The sequence below is a fragment of the Cyanidioschyzon merolae genome, chromosome 16 (genome assembly GCF_000091205.1).
Source record: "Cyanidioschyzon merolae strain 10D DNA, chromosome 16, complete genome".
NCBI classification, from domain to species: domain Eukaryota; phylum Rhodophyta; class Bangiophyceae; order Cyanidiales; family Cyanidiaceae; genus Cyanidioschyzon; species Cyanidioschyzon merolae.
Genome location: NC_010142.1, coordinates 809,992 through 829,701, shown reverse-complemented (window position 1 = coordinate 829,701; position 19,710 = coordinate 809,992). Strand labels below are relative to the sequence as shown.

The following is a 19,710-nucleotide window of genomic DNA, read 5'->3' as shown; positions in this document are numbered from 1 at the left end:
TCTCCGCTTGGATGCCGTTTTATGGCGCACGTGCAAACAAACAGCATCATGCGCAGTGTCCCTGAAGACCGCTCGCGTTGACGCTCGCCTGTCTATGGCGAAAGCGTTCTGTTTCCGTGCATAGCGCCCGCAATAACGCTTTCAATGCCGCAGGACGCGACCCCGATAAGTTCGGAATCCAAAAGGCCGTTTGAACGGACCTCTGCGAATGTAGTATGTTGCTCGGGGCACTGCAAGCGCCTAGGGTATATTAATGGTTGCTTCCCTGAACACGGTACGAAATTCGCATTCGGCGGATTCCTGGTCAGTACATGCATCCATCTCTTGCACTCAGGAATGGAATCGCAATCGCGCCAGTGTTGTCGCATCGTAACTGCTAGGCAGGATCCGTCAAAGCAGTTACAGCGTGAGCGAATTTCATGTGATATCTTCCCAGAACATCGTAATCGTGGCGATCAAGATGTTGTTCTCATACTTGGAGAGCAGAGCTCAGGACACCATGTTCCTCGGATGTTTCGCGTGGTATTGCAGCTGCACCAAGCTCCAACTGGCCCCGCCATATCCTTGTTTTTCGGAACGCACGTCCCAGAGGCGCGAGCGTAGACCCCAGTGAACTCCAGCATGCAAAAGCACGAGCGCCACATCGATTGGCTTCAATCAGCCGCGGCCTGTGTCGCGTGCTGTACACCAGGAGCGCATCACCTGCCAGCACTATTGACGTGCACCCATGACACACACGGTGCATGGCATGTGTGCACGGTGCCCGCAGCGGCGTTATCACCTGCGAACCACGGCGTTGTGGTGGAGACTGACGTCTCCTGGGATACAAGTTCATACCTGGCGACGTTCTGAGCGCTGAATCTGCGTGCATGCGCTTGTTCTTGGACAATGGACCGAGGGACATCTGGTGGAGATATCGGCGGGCGCCGCCCCCCGGACACTCTATAGCATATGCGGGTGCGACCGCCGCGTTATTTCAGGAATGTCGCTCATCGCCTGCGTACACCGGCACTCGTCTCTAGTCCTTTAAATGATAATCCTTCCCTGAACCGAAAAAGTTCCCTTCGTTCCTTTGCTGCCCCAAGCACTGGAACGGGTCAGCCGCTTCCCCGGCGAGCGCGCCTTTATAGAAGCCGCTTCATGGTCACGTTGCAGTGCTCGCGGCTATTCAACGATCACGGAGGCATTCGTGGGAATCCATGTTTCTCCAGAACGAGCGCAATCTGCTCAGCGTTCAGGAGGTCGATGTCCACCTGTCGAAGCAGCACACCGCCTTCTGCGTAAAACTCCAGCTTCGGTTTGCCGGGCGTAAAATCTCGACGAACTGGGCGTTGGAACCTCCATGCGTTCGACACAAAAACCCGTGTGGTGAAATCGCGAACTCCCGGATACCTCCCCAAGGCCTGTTTAAGTTAGCGAGACGCTCACTCGCCGTTGTGAGCGAGTTCCACGTCACTCGGGTCCGGTTAGTCTCTGGTACTCAGCGTCAGCCAAGGAGTCTTGGTATGCTCCTCATCGAAGATTTCGGTAAGAAATCAACCTCCGTCAATGTAGATAAGGTATATAGTTCCGCATCATTCGCTTGGCGTACTTACTCATGCGCTAGGTGTGAAGAGCACCGCCTGGCGAGCGTTCTCAACAACGGTCGCGTTTACGTCTAGGGCAGAGCGCAGCTGCGCCTCTGCTGCCGTGTCCAGCTTGCCGTGCGCAGCGTTCATCTGTGGCTCTAACCAGAGCCGCTGCGCACCGTACAGGATGCCTGTGGTGAAAAGCACCAGCACTGCACCCACGGTCACCACCTGAACAGCGACCCATACGGAACCCAAAGCTCCGGGGCGAAGAGACGCACCTGCGTTTCCCCTCTGGGAGCGCACCGCGGTCGACTGGCCGGTGCCAGCCTCCTCATCTTCCACTAGACGGTAGAAACCGTCTCGTCGGCGGCGCCCTGGATCCATATCATGGAGAGCTTCCGATCGACCGGCAGTAAAGTGTGTGGTTCTCGATGAAAAACGGGTAGAGGCACGCCTCTACACACACCCTCTGCGAGAAACCGAATGTCGAATTGCTTCAGAGTGATGCGCCGCTGAAGCATCGACGGAGAACATGCGGCAGCGCAACCGCAGAGGCTGAAACCGTTTTGCAATACGGAGACGTGGATGCATCGTAGCTGGATTGCGTGGATGCCTAATGATACCCGAAAATGTGAGAAGAGGATTGCTGCTCCTTGCAATACGGAGACGTGGATGAATCGTGCCTGGATTCCGTGGATGCCTAATGATACCCGAAAATGTGAGAAGAGGATTGCTGCTCCTTGCAATACGGAGACGTGGATGAATCGTGCCTGGATTGCGTGGATGCCTAATGATACCCGAAAATGTGAGAAGAGGATTGCTGCTCCTTGCAATACGGAGACGTGGATGAATCGTAGCTGAATTGCGTGGATGCATACTCATACCCGACAATACGAGAAGAAGGCCACTGCTCTTTTTCATACTGAAAAATCGATACATCTTACCTCGATCCGCTGGATCCGTGATTGCTCTCGGGTACAGGCAGCGCCCGTACGAGGCCCTGACGGACGCCAGCTCGACATATGGTGCCTCCTTGTCATGAACAAGCGACCGCTGACGCCTGCTTCGACGATCATATGCCGCGAACGCAAATCGCTGCCGGGAATCCCGAAGCAGCAACGGCGTGCGGCGCCTCGGTACGACGTACGCAGCGGCTGCTGCGCTAAGGAGCACGTGCTTGGAACGCATCCAGCGTTTCCGCTTTGGGAGCACCTACACCAGATGAATACACAAAATCCTAGTCCGCTTAATGCTGATCGGGACTCAGCCGCTACAAATGGCCGTGAGTTGGTCGAATGTATCCAAGGAGGTTGGTTCATGGAACGAAGCCCCCTGTGGCCGGGGCAGGCGCTGGCACTGGAGGTTCAGCGCGTTCTGTACCAGGGGCGCTCTCGCTTCCAAGACATTTTGGTTTTTGACTCCAGAGCACACGGCCGTGTATTGGTTCTCGATGGAGCTATTCAGGTCACAGAACGAGACGAGTTTGCGTACCAGGAGATGATCACACACTTGCCGATGTTTGCACACCCGCGACCCGAGCGGGTGCTGGTGGTTGGCGGCGGCGACGGCGGCGTGCTGCGGGAGGTTCTGCGACACGACGCTGTGGATAAGATGCTTGAAAAAGTTGTGCTTTGCGAGTTGGACGAAGATGTGATACGAGTGAGTCGGGACTATCTACCAGGGGTTTCCGGGGGCGCACTCGATGGAACCAACGCCAAAGTGTCGATCGCGATCATGGATGGAGCGGCTTTCATGCAACAGCATCAGTCGCAGTTTGATGTGATCATCACGGACTCTTCAGATCCGCTGGGTCCAGCGGAAAGTCTTTATCAGGAACCCTTCTTCAGATCGATGTATGCCGCTCTTCGGGAGGGTGGCATTGCATGTGTTCAGGGGGAGAGTTTTTGGTTGCACCTTGATCTCATCGTCAGTGTTGTGCGCATCCTTCGCAATATCTTCGATGTGGTTGAGTACGCTTCAGCGAGCGTTCCGACCTATCCGAGTGGCCAGATAGGATTCCTGCTCTGTGGAAAGGGAACGGTATGGCGCAACGGCGGTCGACCACGACACGCGGCTCGGCGACCCAGTGAAAAACTGCAACGTCACCTGCGCTACTACAGTCCCGAGATGCACGAGTCTGCCTTCGTTCTGCCACCTTTCGTTGAAAAAGCAATTGCTGGAGCGCTCCAGCATCCGCTGGAGGCGAGCTGAGCGTTATGTTCAGAGGCTTCTCACCTGGGATGGTGTTGTAGGCGTCCGCGGCAGCTGCATCGGTGTCGCGCTCCATGGCAGGCCACAAGCGCAAGGTTCCACGCTGCCGTATGCACACCGGTCATCCTTCCAGAACGTATGGCAGTCTTGAGCGTGTTCGAGGGATCCATCGCATTCGCCTGCAAGTGAACTACAGGGTGCTCGTGTAGCTGCCGCACAGAGCCGCTTATGCCGTATGTCGACAGAGCCGTATTCGGAATAGATGCTGCGTCAGCCGGTCGATCGATCGCTGGAACCGGTGCTTTTGTGAGCCGTACACCCATGGACTTGGATCTGTTTCTGAACGGGATTCAAGTCAGCGATAACCACAACCGAGAACATGGCGAATGCGGAAACGGTCGCTCGCCGGCTCCGTACGCGCTAAGGATCAAACGCCATGACGAAATGGAAAAGCGCGTAATTGTCCGAGCGAGTCTAGCGTCACGATAAGCGCCGAGCACCTGAGCCATTGGGCCCGTGCTCCTCTGGTCCAAATTAACAACCGCATAGCACCACGAGAGACGCGAGTATGTATCCTATATCGCAACCGGCTTCTCTTCAGTGAGAGGCGCTTTTGTCGCCTTTGTAACTAGCAAGATAGCCTGCACAACTTGTACGAATTCAGGTCGCGGAGCTGTGAGGATAAGAGATTTTGCAAGCCTCTCTCGAAAAACCATACCGAACGTGGAATCTCGAATTGCTGTTGCAAAGCTCCACGTAATTGCGCCTTTGGGATCCTGTCCTTGAGAGTGCACATGTTTCCGTTGAGGATCAGGACTATTGACAGATTGAGCGAGTGCTCCTACCATCATTCGATGCTCGTCACGCACAAGTCCGAGCACCAAAGGCGAACTGGCTGATTTTTCTTACGCTGTGGCGGTACCTAGTACCGTCCTATGGATGGTAAAAATGTGCTTCGGGTGCAGGCTGAGCATTGCGCCGAGGTCACCAACCACTGCAATCGTACGGAGGCAAGCAGCGTGCTCTCGCGAGCTTGCTCTGTGAGAAACAAAAGAAAATGACTCGTCACTCGCGTCGTTTGATGTCAACCTACAACAGCGGATGTGCTGTAGCGTGCACGAACTGCACTCCTGCTCCCTGGACGGCAGCATGTAGCGAGTCGAGGAGTCGACTGTGTTCGATTCCCATCAATGAGATCGGTAAGACTTGCTCGCATGAAGAGCTCAGGTGCATGCTGAAACTTGCAGAAAAGAAAGTGAGACAGAGGCGGATGCACGAGGTGATGTAGTAAAAGGTGAGCGAACGCCAGATTTCCAGGCAATCCAAGCTGACAAGCTTGCTGTGGTGTGATAACACCAATAGTTATACACTCGCGAGCACTTTCTACACCGAGACTTGAGCGCTATGATTCAAGTCTGGGAAGGCTGTCGAGGTTCCGGAATGTCTCGCAGGTTCATGTCGAGCAAATTTTGATGACATCGTATACTACATATTGTGGGGATTATCCTCAACCGCTGAAGACTCCCGATGATTAACCAATAAATGATCAGGAGAGAGGCTATGGAAATCTCCTCGTGAACAGGAAACGATTTTTTACGCCACATGTGATCAATAAAATCAGCATTGTTTCGCGACTATGGAGGGTACATATATATGCACTTGCAGACGCCTCCCTGCCTTTTCGACCGGCCCACTGCTATCGGTTCCAGGTTATCCGGGCACACTTCGAGCCTGAGAGCCTCCCCCGTGACGTTGGATGGCTTCAGCTCCTCGGGTGTCGGCTTCAGTACCACATGCCGTCTGATACTGATGGCCGCGCTGAAGTCTCGGTTCACGAACTCCATGCGTTTCTTGCTTCTGATGGAATTCACCTTTGCAAGGATTGTCAGAACTCGTGCCCTCGGTGTCACTACAGTACCGTCATCGTCTCATCAGGAAAACACTTTTTCTCCTCTATTTTCCCTGTTCTTTCTCTTCGTGACTTGCTCTTCTTCGCCCCACCGTGGGCGAGAGGAGGATTGTGGAGTTTTTTCGGCAGCCGGCGATAACGGCCTTCCGGGATCCCTGACTTCCATGCCCGAAACTTTCCTTTAGATTTCTTAGTTTTGAAAATGCGTGCACTCCCTGATGCCTCTGGGTGAGAACCTTCCCGTAGGGAGATTGACTTGCGGAAGAACGACGAAAAGTGCCGTTTTGTAAACGTGTGCCGAACGCTTTAGCGATGTGCCCAGCAGAGCGAGCATTACGTTTCACAATAGAAAACGCTGCCTGAATCTGGGCGAATCATGGAGATTACGAAGGAATGAAAAGCAGCTCTACCCGGATAGAATCCGCCTACGCTCGAAAGCAACGGGAATAGTGGAATATCCCGTCGTCCAGCAGGCGGGCTTCGCTAGGCGTCAGATGGGGAAAGGTCTTCAATGATTCGACAGAGTGGATGCTGCTGGATGAGCCTTCTCTGCGAGCGAGACTGAGGCAGCCATAGGTATCCACTGGAGCTGGAACGGATGATGATATATTCGTTCTCTCCGAGTTGGATCATACATGCAACAGGCACTATGCCCCGCCAATACCCATATACACTCCGACCGTTTCGTCCGAAGCAAGTCTCATCGATTGAGAACAAAAATCGACGTCCTTGCGCTTCATACCGATCGTCGAGTTCCAAGAAAGCTGTGGTTGCGGTTTCGGTGGAAGACGGCCCTGAAAGAACTAGGGCATCTTTGCGACTGTTTCCCAACGTATTCTGGGCCAGACGAACAAGCTATTGAGAGGCAGAGATGCCCGCGGTGGCTACTATCGTCGATTCCGGTTTCCGTAAAGTGACTAACACGTCGTTTTTGCCATGGACTGCAAGCAGCCGTTGAGAATATCGGTTTCTAGCGCAAAGTGCATCTACGTAACTCTTTCAGTGTTCCTCAACCATTCGAGTCCAGTTGTACGACTGGCCTGAATGAGGCATGCATTCCGTCATGCGCTGTTCATTGCAGAATATATACTATACGCTATGCGTCTGGGATCAATTCAGTACATTACACAGAAAATTCCATCTCCTGCTCTGTTCTGCGAAAAAGCGTTCGATGGCATGCAGGGGCGGTGGACCAGAATCGAATCGCATGCCATGATTATGGACAAAGCTTGCCAATAGTATCCAATGTTGGTGGCGTCTGTGGCGGCGCTCGCATTCGCTGCCCCCACTACCTCGTCGCCCTGTTTTCGAGCACTCTCCAGGCGGTGGAAAGAAAGCGTAGCTGTCTGGATAGTCTCGTTGTCATGGCAGATAGAGTTGTACAGATGAGCTCTTCAGATGTGACAACTCGGAACGGAGCGGCACCGGCCGCGGCCTCGGCCACAGCTGTGAAGCGCACGGAGTCTCCACCAGGGAGCAGCGCGGAGGCAGCAGTACCAGCAGCAGCTGCGGAAACGTCGTCTCCTTCCTCTCAAGCAGAGTCCAACGAGGAAGCATCTAAGCAGGAAGACCAAGTTATTTCGCAGCTGGAGCGGCTCCCGAGGCTTGGTCGAGGTCACGAGAGCACGGGCGCTTCCGCGGCACGCAAAACCAGTGCGCCGACAACTGCGGCTTCCGAAGACGCATGCAAGACCAGCAGCGCTCACGGTGCAGGCAACAATAATGAAGATGACAAAGGCAACGAGGACGACGACGTAGATGAGCCTCTGCCTCTACGCGGACTCAACGAGGTCGAGGGCGCCGATCAGGTCGAGGTCACGCTCTCCGACGACCGTGCGTTGTACACGTCGGCGGCCACGTTCGAAGAGCTTGGTCTCCCTGTTGAACTCCTTCAGGGGGTCTATTCCATGAAGTTTAGCAAACCGAGCAAAGTTCAAGCAGTTTCATTGCCGATGATCCTAGCAGCGCCTCCACGCAACCTCATCGCACAAGCACACAATGGCTCGGGTAAGACGGCTTGCTTTGTCCTCGGAATGCTTTCTCGAGTAGACACGACGAAAGACGTCCCCCAGGCGCTTTGTTTGGTGCCGACGCGTGAACTCGCCCGGCAGATTCGAGACGTTATCATGAACCTGGGCAAGTACACAGGCTGCCGTGTCTACCTGGCTGTCAAGCAGGGAGAGGAAGAGCGCAGCCAGCCCCGCGTCACGAGCATTCGTGATCACATCATCGTCGGCACTCCGGGCCGGGTCATGGATCTCTTGCGGCACCGCGTGTTCTCCGGCAAGACGATTCGTATTCTCGTGCTGGACGAAGCAGATGAAATGATTGACACGCAGGGTATGGGTGACCAAACGCTGCGCATCAAGAAACTGCTTTCACCGGACGTGCAAACGCTTTTGTTTTCCGCAACCTATCCGGATCATGTGCGCGACTTTGCCCTCAAAGTGGTGCCAAATGCGAATCAAATCACTGTCAAGAGAGAGCAACTCAGTCTGGATAACGTGAAACAGTTCTATATCGATTGTGGTTCATCCGAAGGCCGTTTCCAGGTACTCAGCGATATTTACGGATCCCTAAGAATTGGTCAATCCATTATTTTCGTGGAGCGAAGGCGTGATGCATCCGAGTTGGCACGCCGCATGCGCGCCGACGGCCACTCGGTAGCGCTGCTGCACGGCGGCGACATGACCCCCGAGGAGCGCGACCGCGTCATCGACTCCTTCCGTGCCGGCACCGACCGTATCCTGATCAGCACTTCCGTGTTGTCGCGTGGCGTCGACGTGCTCGCAACGACGGTGGTGATGAATTACGACCTGCCGCGGGATCGAACAGGGCACGCTGATCCCGAAACCTACCTGCATCGCGTAGGGCGGACCGGGCGTTTTGGACGCAAAGGGATCGCCATCAACTTTATCTACGATCACTGGAGCCGTCAGTTATTACAGGAGATTGAGCAATATTACGGGGATCGTTGTCATATTCAAGCCGTTGCGAATGTGGAAGAGCTCGTGTCGATCCTGGAAGATGAGGCAAATTTTTAGAGGCGACATCGAACACAGCGCCTGGCAGAGCGCTTCGCTCGGCGAACGCGGTATCATCTGGTGCTCCAAGGCCGTGTTTTTCATCGAGGTTGCCGAGCCTCTTACGTGCAGGGCACATTTGTGCATCGATTTGGCGAGCTCAGCTATCGCTTCGGTTTCTGGTGCTGAAACATATACAGTGATTCGTCATTGTGTCCGATGGAGCGTGCAGCATCTGACTGCGGGCGAGGCTGTCGCGGTACTGGGGGCGTAGCGAGGTGCTGGGCTCGCCTCTCTCCGGCTCTGTACATTGTTCGTGTAAACAGGTAGATATTCCTTGAGGTTTCGCTGGTGGATCCGGGGGCATCATTACAGTGCACGAAAAACGATGTCGTACCAGAGTACTGGTTGCGAGGCCGAACAAGGAACGCGTCCGAGTTATGCTATGCGTTTCCGCGAGCTGGCGGCTCATGTGTCTCACGGCCGACGCAGGTGGCAACACTGCGCGCTGAGCACTGGATGTCTTTCGCGAGGATGCTGCTTGAGAAGGAAGCGCGTGGTCCTGCTTTGACGCTTTGCAAGCGTGCATACACCATTCAACAACAAGCGCTGTTAAGACAGCATTGTTTTAGGGGCCATCGTCGCTATGCCGAAAACGCAGTTACAGGCAAACGATGGAGTGCTTGCTGCAACCATCCTCACGAAGCGTAGTACCGTCTCTTCAACAGCACCAACAAGAGCGGTTGTCTTGACCAGGAAATGATGAAAAGGACGAACAGCAAGAAGCGAGAATCTCCCACCGAATACTACAGCCGTTCAAGGGTCTGGATGCGGACCCAGGACTCCAAAGCGGTCCACAGACGTGGATGTAGAAGCCGGCTTCGTTAACATGTGTCATATTGCCCTGAGCGTTGACTGTGGACCAGCGAGCAATATGCACTTGCACGATGCACTCGATTCTCACAGCACCCCGCTTCGTCGTCAGCTGGGAGTGCCTCGGAGCGAGCGTTCCGTTATGCTGGGCAAGTTCGCTGGCAGGATGTCGTTCGTGACCGAAACGCGCACTCCAAACAGTTCACAAGGCTTTCTCTTTGGAGAATCCTCGAAGTAGATCTCCCAGCCAAATCCTTGCAATACGTGCATGCTTGCGTCCGTATCTGTGGAATATCGCAGCTGTGGTCCACACATGAACGCTGCTACAGTCCTCGAGGTTACCTGCTCGACTCGAGCACCAACCGTATACGTGTAGCGAGCAGCACAAGCAACTGAGTCAGGCCGCAAACCTCCCAGAGTATTGAGAGGTTACCCGAGCAACCTTGGTGGTCTGTTTTGTTCTACTTCAATCCACAGCAACGTACGAATCCCCCTGGCATCCTTTCCTGTGACTTGCGTGAGCCCGGTGGCACCGCCTATCGTTCTACGAGCAACACGAAGACAAAAACCTCAAATGCTCCTAGCAAACGACCTGATCGACCAGTGTTGTACCTTTTGTCGTCTTGTGCGCAGCAGCAAACGAAGTGCTGCATTCGACGCGTCACCGCGCACTACAAAAACACAAAAATAAGGAAAAAAAGAACAGAAAAAAGCGCAATATCGAAGAACGCTGGCAAACGTAAACGTTTTGTCAATGAGAAACAAATCGACGCGAAGCTATTTCGTACGTTTTCGCGCTGGGTTCGCGGGTGAAAACGTTTGTGCCCCAGCATGCAGTGCCTGCACACGTGACTGTTCCAGATGACTTGTTCGAGGTAACGAAATGAAAAGAAGCAAAACCGGAAACCAGGTGGCTTGGAATGCTTCACGAGTTCCTCATAGAGGAACACGCTGGTGCACGTTCGCTTTCGGGACGCGTTTGCCTTGGCTTACCCCGTGGCAGGCGTTCACGCAGAGAGGTAGCCACTTGGGCACGGCGCGGAGGTGCCGACGCCCCACTGCGAGTCGCTCGCAACCAGCATACAGTCGCACTCGAACACTTGTGCTGCAAGCGCGAGGTTCAGAGCCCGAGTCAACAGCAGCGTCGGGTCTGTCAGAACGAACCGAAAACACTGACGCACTGCCGGAAAAACGGGTGCTTGTGCAACAGTGGAGCGGTACTAGTCGTCGACGCATTGAAACTTATTGTGATTACGAAGGAAAGCTGAGCGTTCAACGCCAGATTTCTGGCCCGCAAGTGAGGCACGGCCTCCAGTTCAGCACGGAGCCGCTTCAACGACTGCTTGCATCGGTGTTTTTGCCTACGAACTATCCGCACTCCGTTACCGCTAGCTATGCACCGTATGCGTTTTGGCACTTTCTGCATAATACGCTCACGGCCTGTAATAGCGTGCTGGGCACCACCGCGTTGCTGGTATCGGCAGGGGTGGTCGCTGACCCGTCTCGTGCAGCGAGCACAGCGCTGACCCGAGACCCAGCACTGGAACACCTACCGACTGCTGCGAGTGCCTCCGCGGTAACCTCGTGGATCCTCAAAGACGGTGTTGGGCATCTTGTTCGACTTGCATTTGGCTCTCGATATGCCCATCGCTTTGATGGAGACCTCAAACGGTTGCGCGTCCTGGCGGATGTGCTCTGGCATCTCGGAACCGGCCTCGAACTGGTATCACGGAGCTTCCCGGATTCGTTTATCGGTCTGGCTTCGGGTGCCTATGCGCTCAAGGGTATGGCACATGTCGTTTTCAATTCCACACGGAGCACCATCTACCGGACCGTTGCGACGCGGTCGAATATCGGTGATGTCACCGCGAAGGGCGATGCCCAGTCGATTGCCGCGGAACTCCTGGGTATGTCCATCGGACTCTCTCTTTATCGCGGTTTCGCAGAGAATAATCTCTTCTGGACATGGGCAATCTTCGGAATTGTCGTTGCCGGACAGATGTACAGTCGGATCCAGTCGATGCGGGTACTCGTCTTACCCCTGCTGAACTTGCAGCGTGCAGTGCTGCTCGTCGACGCGTACGTCGCAAGTCGTCTAGCCGCCGCAGCGACAGCGAGCGAAGCCATCAGGCCCATACGCAAGCAAGAATACGTGTCGAATGTCCGTGAAAACGGCACCATGAAGACGTTACTTGTCCTTAGTCCGGAGGAGGTTGCCCAGCGAGAGCGCTTCCTGCACTGGCAAAGTCACTGGTCGACGGTACCTCAGGTCGTTCCAGATGTGCGCATGCACTGGTTCAGCGAGTCTGCATCAGATGTAGGAACGCTCCTGCGTGTTTTTGAGACGGAAGCATTTGTCGTTGGGCGTTGTCGACGCCAGCATCCCGCGCAGTCCAAGGAACAAGTCGGTTTTGTGATGAAAACCGGAGCCGGTGCGCGTGAAGCCCTACGCGCGCTCATTGCCGCGATCTTCCTGGTGAGGCAGCCGCAGGCCACCGAGCGAGATGCGCTTCTCTTCAGCAGACTGGAGCTGACCGAGGACTTCTTTCGTGAAGCAGCTTCGCGAGGTTGGCAGCTGGACTGCGTCCACGGGGTGGGTCAGCGGAACCGCCTGCTGTGCAACGCTGTGGAGCCGAGCGACACGGTTCGCCACTTTATTCCATTTGACGAGATGCCTGGGCACTAATGGATCGTCGATTACCAGTACGGGTGTTGCGCTGGTGCCCAAAGGCCGTCGTTGAGTGGCAGCACAACTCATGCGTTGCACGGGATCCGACGTGTAGCGAGCGGTGTCTACCGTGATCGCTGTTTGCTATGTAGAGCGCGTAGCGGTACTAGAGGTGCACACTAAACCGCTAACTTGATCAGTTCAATGCCCAAGAGCGGTATTCTGAGCCTAGTTCTAGCGTGAACAGCGTCCAGCATATGCGTATGATCCGGATTCGTTTCCAAAGTCTAGACGAACGTGCGACGCTAAGCTTGTTGACGCGCAGATCGTCGTGATCGAGCTCTGACGCTTTGCTGGTGCTGCCGCCCCAGCGAAGCAAGGTATCTTCGCAGCTGCACTGTGGCGTAGCGCTGCCCGGTGCGCGTCACGAGACGGCTTCATGTGGACGAAGCTGTCGCCGACTGGCTGCCCTTACGACGGTGATGCGCCGAGCTGGGTGTCCAGCGGAAACCGGCTGCACAGGGGTCTTTTCGAGCTCCGTCACAACGCGCTGCGCAAGGGGATACGGCACTGCAACCGCGTCAGTGCGCTGGTATTCAAGTTGCAACACATCAAGCGTCACAGACTCGTTGATAATTCCAAAATACCGAAACAGGGGATTCGATTCGGGATCGAGCTCCTCATCAGAGCGTATCGTCGCGTTCCCGTCCTGCAGTGCAGGCGGCAGGAATGTCTTTTTCTCTACTTCGAGATGCCCCGCAGGGGCATCGAACGCTGGTATACGCTGGGCAAGATGCTCCAGCGCGTGCTCAGTTTCCGCAATCTTTGTGCTGAGTAGCGCTTCGGCCTGGGCGAGTCCTCGCTCCAGCGCGGGCAATTCCAGCTGACTGTATCGCATGAGGCCGTGGAAGCCGTCTTGGATACCACTCTGGCTAATGATCGACACGAAATAGTGGAGTGGGTCAGCAACCGCTGCTCCCGGCAACGCACAACGACTTTGGTGGAGGTAGTCCCGCGGTGCTTGCCACCACGCGCGTGACACCTTGTCGACTCGCTCGCGTACTCTGGCCGCTTTTGCGCCACTTTCCGCCGATGCCGCTGACGACGACTGCTGATCAGCTGGCGGACGCTTCATCTGGTAGCGAATCCAGCTAAACTGTCGACCAAGACCTTCAATCAATTCCGCAACAACATCTGTAAGCGACTCGAGCGCGGAGCGATGTGCACCTGTGAATCCGCTCAGCACCAGGACCGCCGCAACTGCGCGCTGCAAGCCCTGCAGCGGAAGCGGCAGACTGACTTGTACCAAACCGCGGGGACGCTGATCTAGTCGCGGAGCCGCTTCAGTCGGCACTGACTCGGTCACTGATGCAGCGGGAACGCCGAGGAGACCAGCAGTGGAGCGCATCGGCTCGTCGGGCTCACGATCTGTCTCAATGAAAAGCGGCATGGACCATGCAGCAGCGAGTCGTGGCAGCCTTACAGAGGCGTTCGGTGAAGTGCTCATGGCCTTGGTTTGGGGGCGCGCCTCTGAGTCAGCAGCTCGCAGCGCATGTAATTGCAGAGCGGGTTTCTCCTGGGATGCGTTTCCGGGGTTCGCTGCTCCCTGGGACGCCTCAAGCTGCTGCGAGCGCACGGCATTCTTTTCGCTTACGTGTGATGATTCCAGTGTAGAACGCACAAACTCTGCGCATCGAGCATTTGGTTGTTCACCAATAGCTTTGTCGCGTTCGGCTACGTGGAGCATAGCTTCAAGTTGGTAGAAACGATTCATGCGTTGCTGCAGGTCTTCTTTCTGTTCCCGCAGGCGGTAGATTCGATGCAACCACTGTTCGTACACTTTGGGTATAGTGATCACATCCTTCGTTGCAGTCTGCACTGCCAGTGAGCCGGTATAGCCTTCCACAGAAGCCAGCGGTGGACGCACAGCGCCGCGCAGGTCCGGCACCTGTGCGCTCGCGGTGCACTCGGGATGGATGACATGTTCTGGATCCGCCGCCACTGCATCAAGCGCCAGACTCCACGGCCCGAGTGCATCTCGGGATGCAAAGTCAAGCGAGAGTTGCTCACGTAACCAGTACCAGTACGGAAGCAGAGGTCCTTGGCTGATCTTATCGGGTTGTGCTGGCAGGATGGCCGGCTCCTCCGAAGAAGCAGGTCGATCGCTGGAGCTGGTCGCCATGATGCGGCTCATTTCTGCTGGTTGAAGCAAGCTGTCCACCCTTTGACGGATGAGGTCTGTTCTGCGACGTGTCGCTACTCGTGATGTGGTATGCTCTGGTTTGCTGCTGCGTGCAATATCACTGAGCAGCAGCGAAAAATCGGCGATAAACGCCTCGATTGTTTCGTATTTTTGAGCGAGAACTCGTTGTCTCAATTCTGCGTAAATGCGAAGCAGCGCTTGCTCAATGGATTCGGGTCGAGTTCGTGTACTTGACAAGGTTTTGTGCTCGCGCGTTCCGGCAACTGCTCCCCGTCCAACTTTTCTAGGTGACTCCAGATGGGATGCATCTGCTACGACATCGCTGGAGGCGTTGCCTCCCGTGGCATCGGCATCCGCTGTGACGCCATCCTCCGCTTCCCGTTCTAGTTCATCTAGGGCAGCTTCTAGGTATTGAGAGATCTCGTGGCGACTCTGGAAGACCACTGCGGTGCGACGACGCTTGTGAACAGGGTGCGACGGCTCGGGCATCGCAGGTCGCAACTGCCCCTCGGCGACGTTCCGTGACTGCACGTGCTGGTCACCAGCACGACGCGACGTGGATCCATGCATCAATGTACCATCGGGTTCATGGTTAATACCTGCGGATACGAACGCATCCAAGAGTGGATACGGTCGCACGGAGCGCAGTTGCGTTTGCCGGGAAGGCGTACTGTTCCCCGACAGTGCAGCTGCACTCGGTTGTGTCTGCGGTGCGTTTCTCCCCTCAGCGAGAGACTCGAAAAGCTCTCGATCGAGCCACAGCTCTACGTCAGCGTAAACGCCGGTACTGTTGCACGGAGCTGGAGTAGGCTCCGAGCCACTTACGTAACGTACTGCGTTTTCGAGCTCGAGAAAAGTCGTTTGCCAACGCGCATCTTCTGTCTTCATAGTCTCGCCTCGTTCTGGGGCGTCTCTCAGCTTCATACTGAGCTCCTGAGCTATGCTGCCGCCTCTCGTCGAGCAACGGACGCTAGCGCACCGGGCAGTGAGCAGGAACTTCGCCGTACCTCTCCGTTAAACGCTGACGAGCAGCATGGACACACACGCCTAGCTCGACGTGAGTCGCGGTGCCTTTGTGTAACCCCAATACGAAATTCTTTGTGCGCGGGGTGTATAGGTCCACCGGCCCTCGACTTGCAGGTCTGAAGCGCGAAGCAACTCTGGCCCCTAAACCTACGTTTCCGAATGGCGCTCTACCGATGTGCTGCGCACCGCTTCCTCGGTGTTGTTTCGTTCGCGTCAAGCGATGCTCCTGGTGACTAGGGTGTTGCAGCGGGGACGTAACGAGAACGACTCGGCAAGCGTGTGTAGGAAGGGGTCCTTGTTCGTGTCCAGGAGTTCTAGTAGGCTTTGAGGGTTGCAGTGAGGCCGACTCGCGGAACGACGAGGCCACCTGACGTGAGAAGGGTGCTGGTTCTTGTCTGGCCTCCTGGTGCCATGAATCGGCTAACTTTCGAGATCCAGCAAAATAAAGAAGCAATCTCACGCAAATTCGAAGGCATTTAGGAAGCCTACATCGCTTGTCGAGTCGATTTTTAGTACGCAAGCCTCGAAACGGTCTCAGGTCTGGGGCATTCTGCGGTTAGGATAAGGTCCACACCCGAACCTGGTGCTGACGCGCAGTGCACGCCAATTAAGCCGCGACTTCGGCGAACGTCTCAGACAAGGAGCACGCATCGGACGCCTGTGTGTGTTCTGAAAGCGTAAGACGCACTTCGTGAACCTCCATGAAGTTTGTTTCCAGGATCGCGGTCAGAATATTTGCACAGAGCGGATACCCCGAGGCATATCGGTCAACAACGCTATGAGGCCAGCGTTTCCAAGCAACTGAGCGTTTGGCTCTGTCGTTTTCGGTACAGTATTCTTTTCGATGAAACGAGTCGGAGGCAGCGAACAACCGGTGAGCAGGCAGTCCTGCTCGCGAACATATCGCCGTGGAGCAGTCGTGCCCTGTCAGACCGGAGACAGTTGATGCTGCGCTGGAGAGACCTGGTGGCCAGGTCTCGACGCGTGTGGAACGTGCGGAAGTCGCACAGGTGTGCATATTTCATGAGCGTTTGCGGTCATGAAAATGGAATCTCCGCTGAGCACCAAGCGTCTTTATGGCTCGAGAAACGCAAAGGCCAATATGTTCCGTACCATCGGATTGAATCCTGCGATTACTGCGTGGATCTTGTTTCGTTTTTTCATAACGTGACTAGTATAAAGCAAGGCCCTTTTCCATGAGGCTGCAACGGTATAACTGCTCTAGCAGAGGAACGCAAGCGATGATCGGTAGTTTGCAAGCGACGCCTTCTCCCTGGAGTGAGAAAAGACCCATCAAGAACACTGCTTTGTCCTAAATGTCCGCGTTTCTATAGGTGCGTACTGGTTTGCGCTTGTGCTGGCTCCTCGACGCGGCTCAGCGGGGAAGCGGCTTCGATCTGTGTCGCGCTCCAATCGCTGAACGCGTATCCTCTTGGACATCAATGCTCAAAGCGCTGCACTTCATATGAGATGAAGCACTTTGCCATGAAACGGTGCCCGGGGATGCGCGCCCTCGGCGTTAGACATCGTCTCTAGAGGCGCTCGCTCCAAAAACTCAAGACCGGTTACGAGGACTCTGTGCAAAAGGCTCTCCGCCGCACCGTGAAGACAAGTCAGGATATGTTTCCCGAATAAGCGCGGCATTCCCAGTCTATGCGCCCAGCAAACTGATTTCGTGGAGCACCAAGTAGCACAGTGCCTCAGCGAAACCTTCTGTTGCAGTCACTCGGTGGAATCAACGATGCGGACGCTCATACGAGGCCGTAACCGACGCCCAGCGCTACACATAGGCACTACCGAGATTGTACATCAGGCGCAGCTGCGCAAAGATACGTTCTCTCCAGCCAACTTGGGTCCGTTCGAGATATTCCTCGGGTATCTGATCTTGTTGCAAGACAAGGAGCGTCTCATCGTCGGAGACGGCTTTGAGACGCATTTGCACCCGAGAGTAGTGATCGCGAGGCACCCAGTCGGCCATACGCCATCGTTGCTCGATAAGCTCTGGCTCCTGCAATTTCGTATAGCTACCATGAACCTGACCGGCGTAAAGAGAGAATGTTCCGTTTGAGCTTGTCGTATCGCTGGTTGCAGGCGCTTGCGTGATTCGCTGCAGCTCCTCCACAGCGGTGAGTGCTCGAAAGACCACGCTGGGCGGTGCCCTAAAGCGTTCCTCCATGTGAAGGCTTGTCCACGTGGATTGCGTGCTTTGCTCCGGCTGCTGCACACCCGACGTCGCAGCGGTATTCCCTGCGTGGTCTTTGTTTGCATTTTTCACCGCCTCAGCTGCCTGCGACTGGCCAGCAACTGTCGACCCGGTGTCTCCGGTCCCTAGTTGCAGCGCCTCAGCCTGGAAGCGCTCGAGAACCCGGTGCAACCAAGACTTCCCGTCGAGCGTTAAAAATGAAACCAGTTGAGCGCTGTGTTCCCACGTACCTGTTGGGGTTATCGTGACGTCAGGGTCGGTGTCGAAGAGCTCCGCCTCGATCGTGCCTTTCCCGCAAACTGCGTTCGTCGCCAGAGATCGTGCCTCCCAGTCCGCCTGAACTTTCAAGTCATACACGCTTCGCAGTTTGCCCTTGCGGTTGTAAAGGGCACAGTCCCCGTGCACGCTTGGAGAGCCCGTGACTTGCACCTGAACAGTGTCGTCTGCGAGTCGCAGTTCACCGATCGGATCCTCCTGAAGCAGAGAACGCAGTCGCTCCATCGCCCAAACACTGATATCTCGCTCAGTCCAGTGCCAGTTGCCGACATTTTTACCCTGCTTCCCAAGATCTTGCACAATCCAGCGAGGGTCTCCCTGTCCAGCGAGCGCCATGCAAAGCGTTTCTCGAAAAGTGGCAATACGCTACCGAGGAAGCGAATCGAAATTTCTTTTCGATGGCATCGACCGGAGGCCCCACAGGCTCGGCAACGATCGGCGAGTCTGCGAATCCGAAGCAGAAGCCAGAGCATCTAGTACGAAGCCAGGTATTTGGGAGCTCTTCGGACACCAGTAGGACACGTACTCGTTGGGGAATGCTATAGGCTAGGTAGAAATGCTTTATCTTAGCTATTGGAGAGGTGTATTTCGGAGCGATAACTTTGCTGAGCTCCAGTCCATATAGAGGATATGGTTAGTTGGTGCCATCCGTTGTCGCCACTAGTGTCGAGTTGTTTTATTTGGAGGCTTATATCAGGTCAGAGATGTTGTGAAAATTCATCGAATGGACATACAGTGGCGAAAATCGTCTAAACTGGTAAAGGCTTGTTCGGCGCCCGTGCGATGTTCGGCACTACAAACCCTGAGCGCGGCATCGCTGGGGCGCCTCTCGGGTCAGTCCTGGGAGCGTCTGAGCGTGTTGAGGACGGCTGCGGTACTCGTTATCAGCAGACTCCGTTTCAATACCGTTGGCCCGTTTACAGTTGACGGCGTATCGCGACTACGTAGTTGTCGGCAAGGCGGTTGGGTTTCCACACTTACGTACGATCAAAAAGCGAACAAACGCGAAATGCCCCACTGTTCCTCCATGGATTTCTTTTGCGAGATTTTCGTGCCACTTGTACCTTTTCGTCGTCCAGGTTTCAGACTTTAAATACGCGGGGCTCCCCATGCCCTTCAACTTCGTTGCCTACAGCCGAATGATGCTGATATCAGCGTTCCACTCCAGGTATTGCTGCTTTCGACAACTGTTCAAGCATTTCATGCACAGACTGTGGTTGCAATCTGCACTCCGCTCGCCAGTTTCATATTCTTTGAATACAGCCGTCATGCGCCGCTCGCATCGGTGCCACTTGGCTGCGATCAGATGTTCTCAGACGTCGGCTACAATCCTTTCTTCTCGTCATCCGAGCACCGCTCTGATGCACGTGAAGACTTGCTTCCTCGACCGATGCGTGCTGTTGACGGGTACACAAGGCTGGCCGCGGTGCTGTTCCTCCGTTTCCACGATCGGTGCCGTACCCTTTGGTCGCGGGCTTGTTCTCGGCGATCCCATTGACGAGTACGCTTTGCGTTGCGCGTCCAAACGAACGCTGTCCCATTCCATGGAGGATTTCTGAAAAGCGATATTGCCTATGATGGAGCAAGTACTTGAAGCGAAATCTAAAATGGAGCAGCGTCCGAGCAATTTCGATCCGTCTCGTGCCCCGTCCTGCAAAGCGATGACGCATTCCCCACGAGAAGCGATCGCTGCGATGACTCAGTTCCCAATGCAAGAGCCTCTTTCGTCCGAATGGAAGGGATACGA

At 55.2% G+C, this 19,710-nt stretch overlaps 5 protein-coding genes and 1 non-coding gene across 6 annotated transcripts, besides 2 other annotated features; 3 read left to right on the top strand and 3 right to left on the bottom strand.

Moving 5' to 3' along the window:
• Positions 1 to 12: 12 nt before the first annotated feature.
• Positions 13 to 3,275, bottom strand: CYME_CMP330T. The gene has a single exon (XR_002461538.1). It is a non-coding gene; the product is annotated as a hypothetical transcript (transcript).
• On the top strand, positions 2,793 to 3,782 carry CYME_CMP329C (putrescine aminopropyltransferase; the record flags this gene model as incomplete). The annotated part of the gene is made up of 1 exon (XM_005537896.1): positions 2,793 to 3,782. One exon carries the CDS (start codon positions 2,793 to 2,795, stop codon positions 3,780 to 3,782), a length of 990 nt encoding a protein of 329 aa, XP_005537953.1.
• A 3,273-nt stretch (positions 3,783 to 7,055) lies between these two features.
• CYME_CMP328C (poly-A RNA export protein DBP5) lies at positions 7,056 to 8,735 on the top strand (the record flags this gene model as incomplete). The annotated part of the gene is made up of 1 exon (XM_005537895.1): positions 7,056 to 8,735. The coding sequence occupies one exon, from the start codon at positions 7,056 to 7,058 to the stop codon at positions 8,733 to 8,735; it is 1,680 nt and encodes a 559-aa protein (XP_005537952.1).
• Positions 8,657 to 10,343: a sequence feature (possible transcribed region).
• A 127-nt stretch (positions 10,344 to 10,470) lies between these two features.
• CYME_CMP326C (hypothetical protein, conserved) lies at positions 10,471 to 12,273 on the top strand (the record flags this gene model as incomplete). The annotated part of the gene is made up of 1 exon (XM_005537894.1): positions 10,471 to 12,273. One exon carries the CDS (start codon positions 10,471 to 10,473, stop codon positions 12,271 to 12,273), a length of 1,803 nt encoding a protein of 600 aa, XP_005537951.1.
• A 406-nt stretch (positions 12,274 to 12,679) lies between these two features.
• CYME_CMP325C (hypothetical protein) lies at positions 12,680 to 15,382 on the bottom strand (the record flags this gene model as incomplete). The annotated part of the gene is made up of 1 exon (XM_005537893.1): positions 12,680 to 15,382. The coding sequence occupies one exon, from the start codon at positions 15,380 to 15,382 to the stop codon at positions 12,680 to 12,682; it is 2,703 nt and encodes a 900-aa protein (XP_005537950.1).
• Positions 15,054 to 16,801: a sequence feature (possible transcribed region).
• Positions 16,802 to 17,264: 463 nt separating this feature from the next.
• Positions 17,265 to 18,299, bottom strand: CYME_CMP323C (hypothetical protein, conserved; the record flags this gene model as incomplete). Its single annotated transcript, XM_005537892.1, has 1 exon — positions 17,265 to 18,299. One exon carries the CDS (start codon positions 18,297 to 18,299, stop codon positions 17,265 to 17,267), a length of 1,035 nt encoding a protein of 344 aa, XP_005537949.1.
• Between the last annotated feature and the right edge of the window lie 1,411 nt (positions 18,300 to 19,710).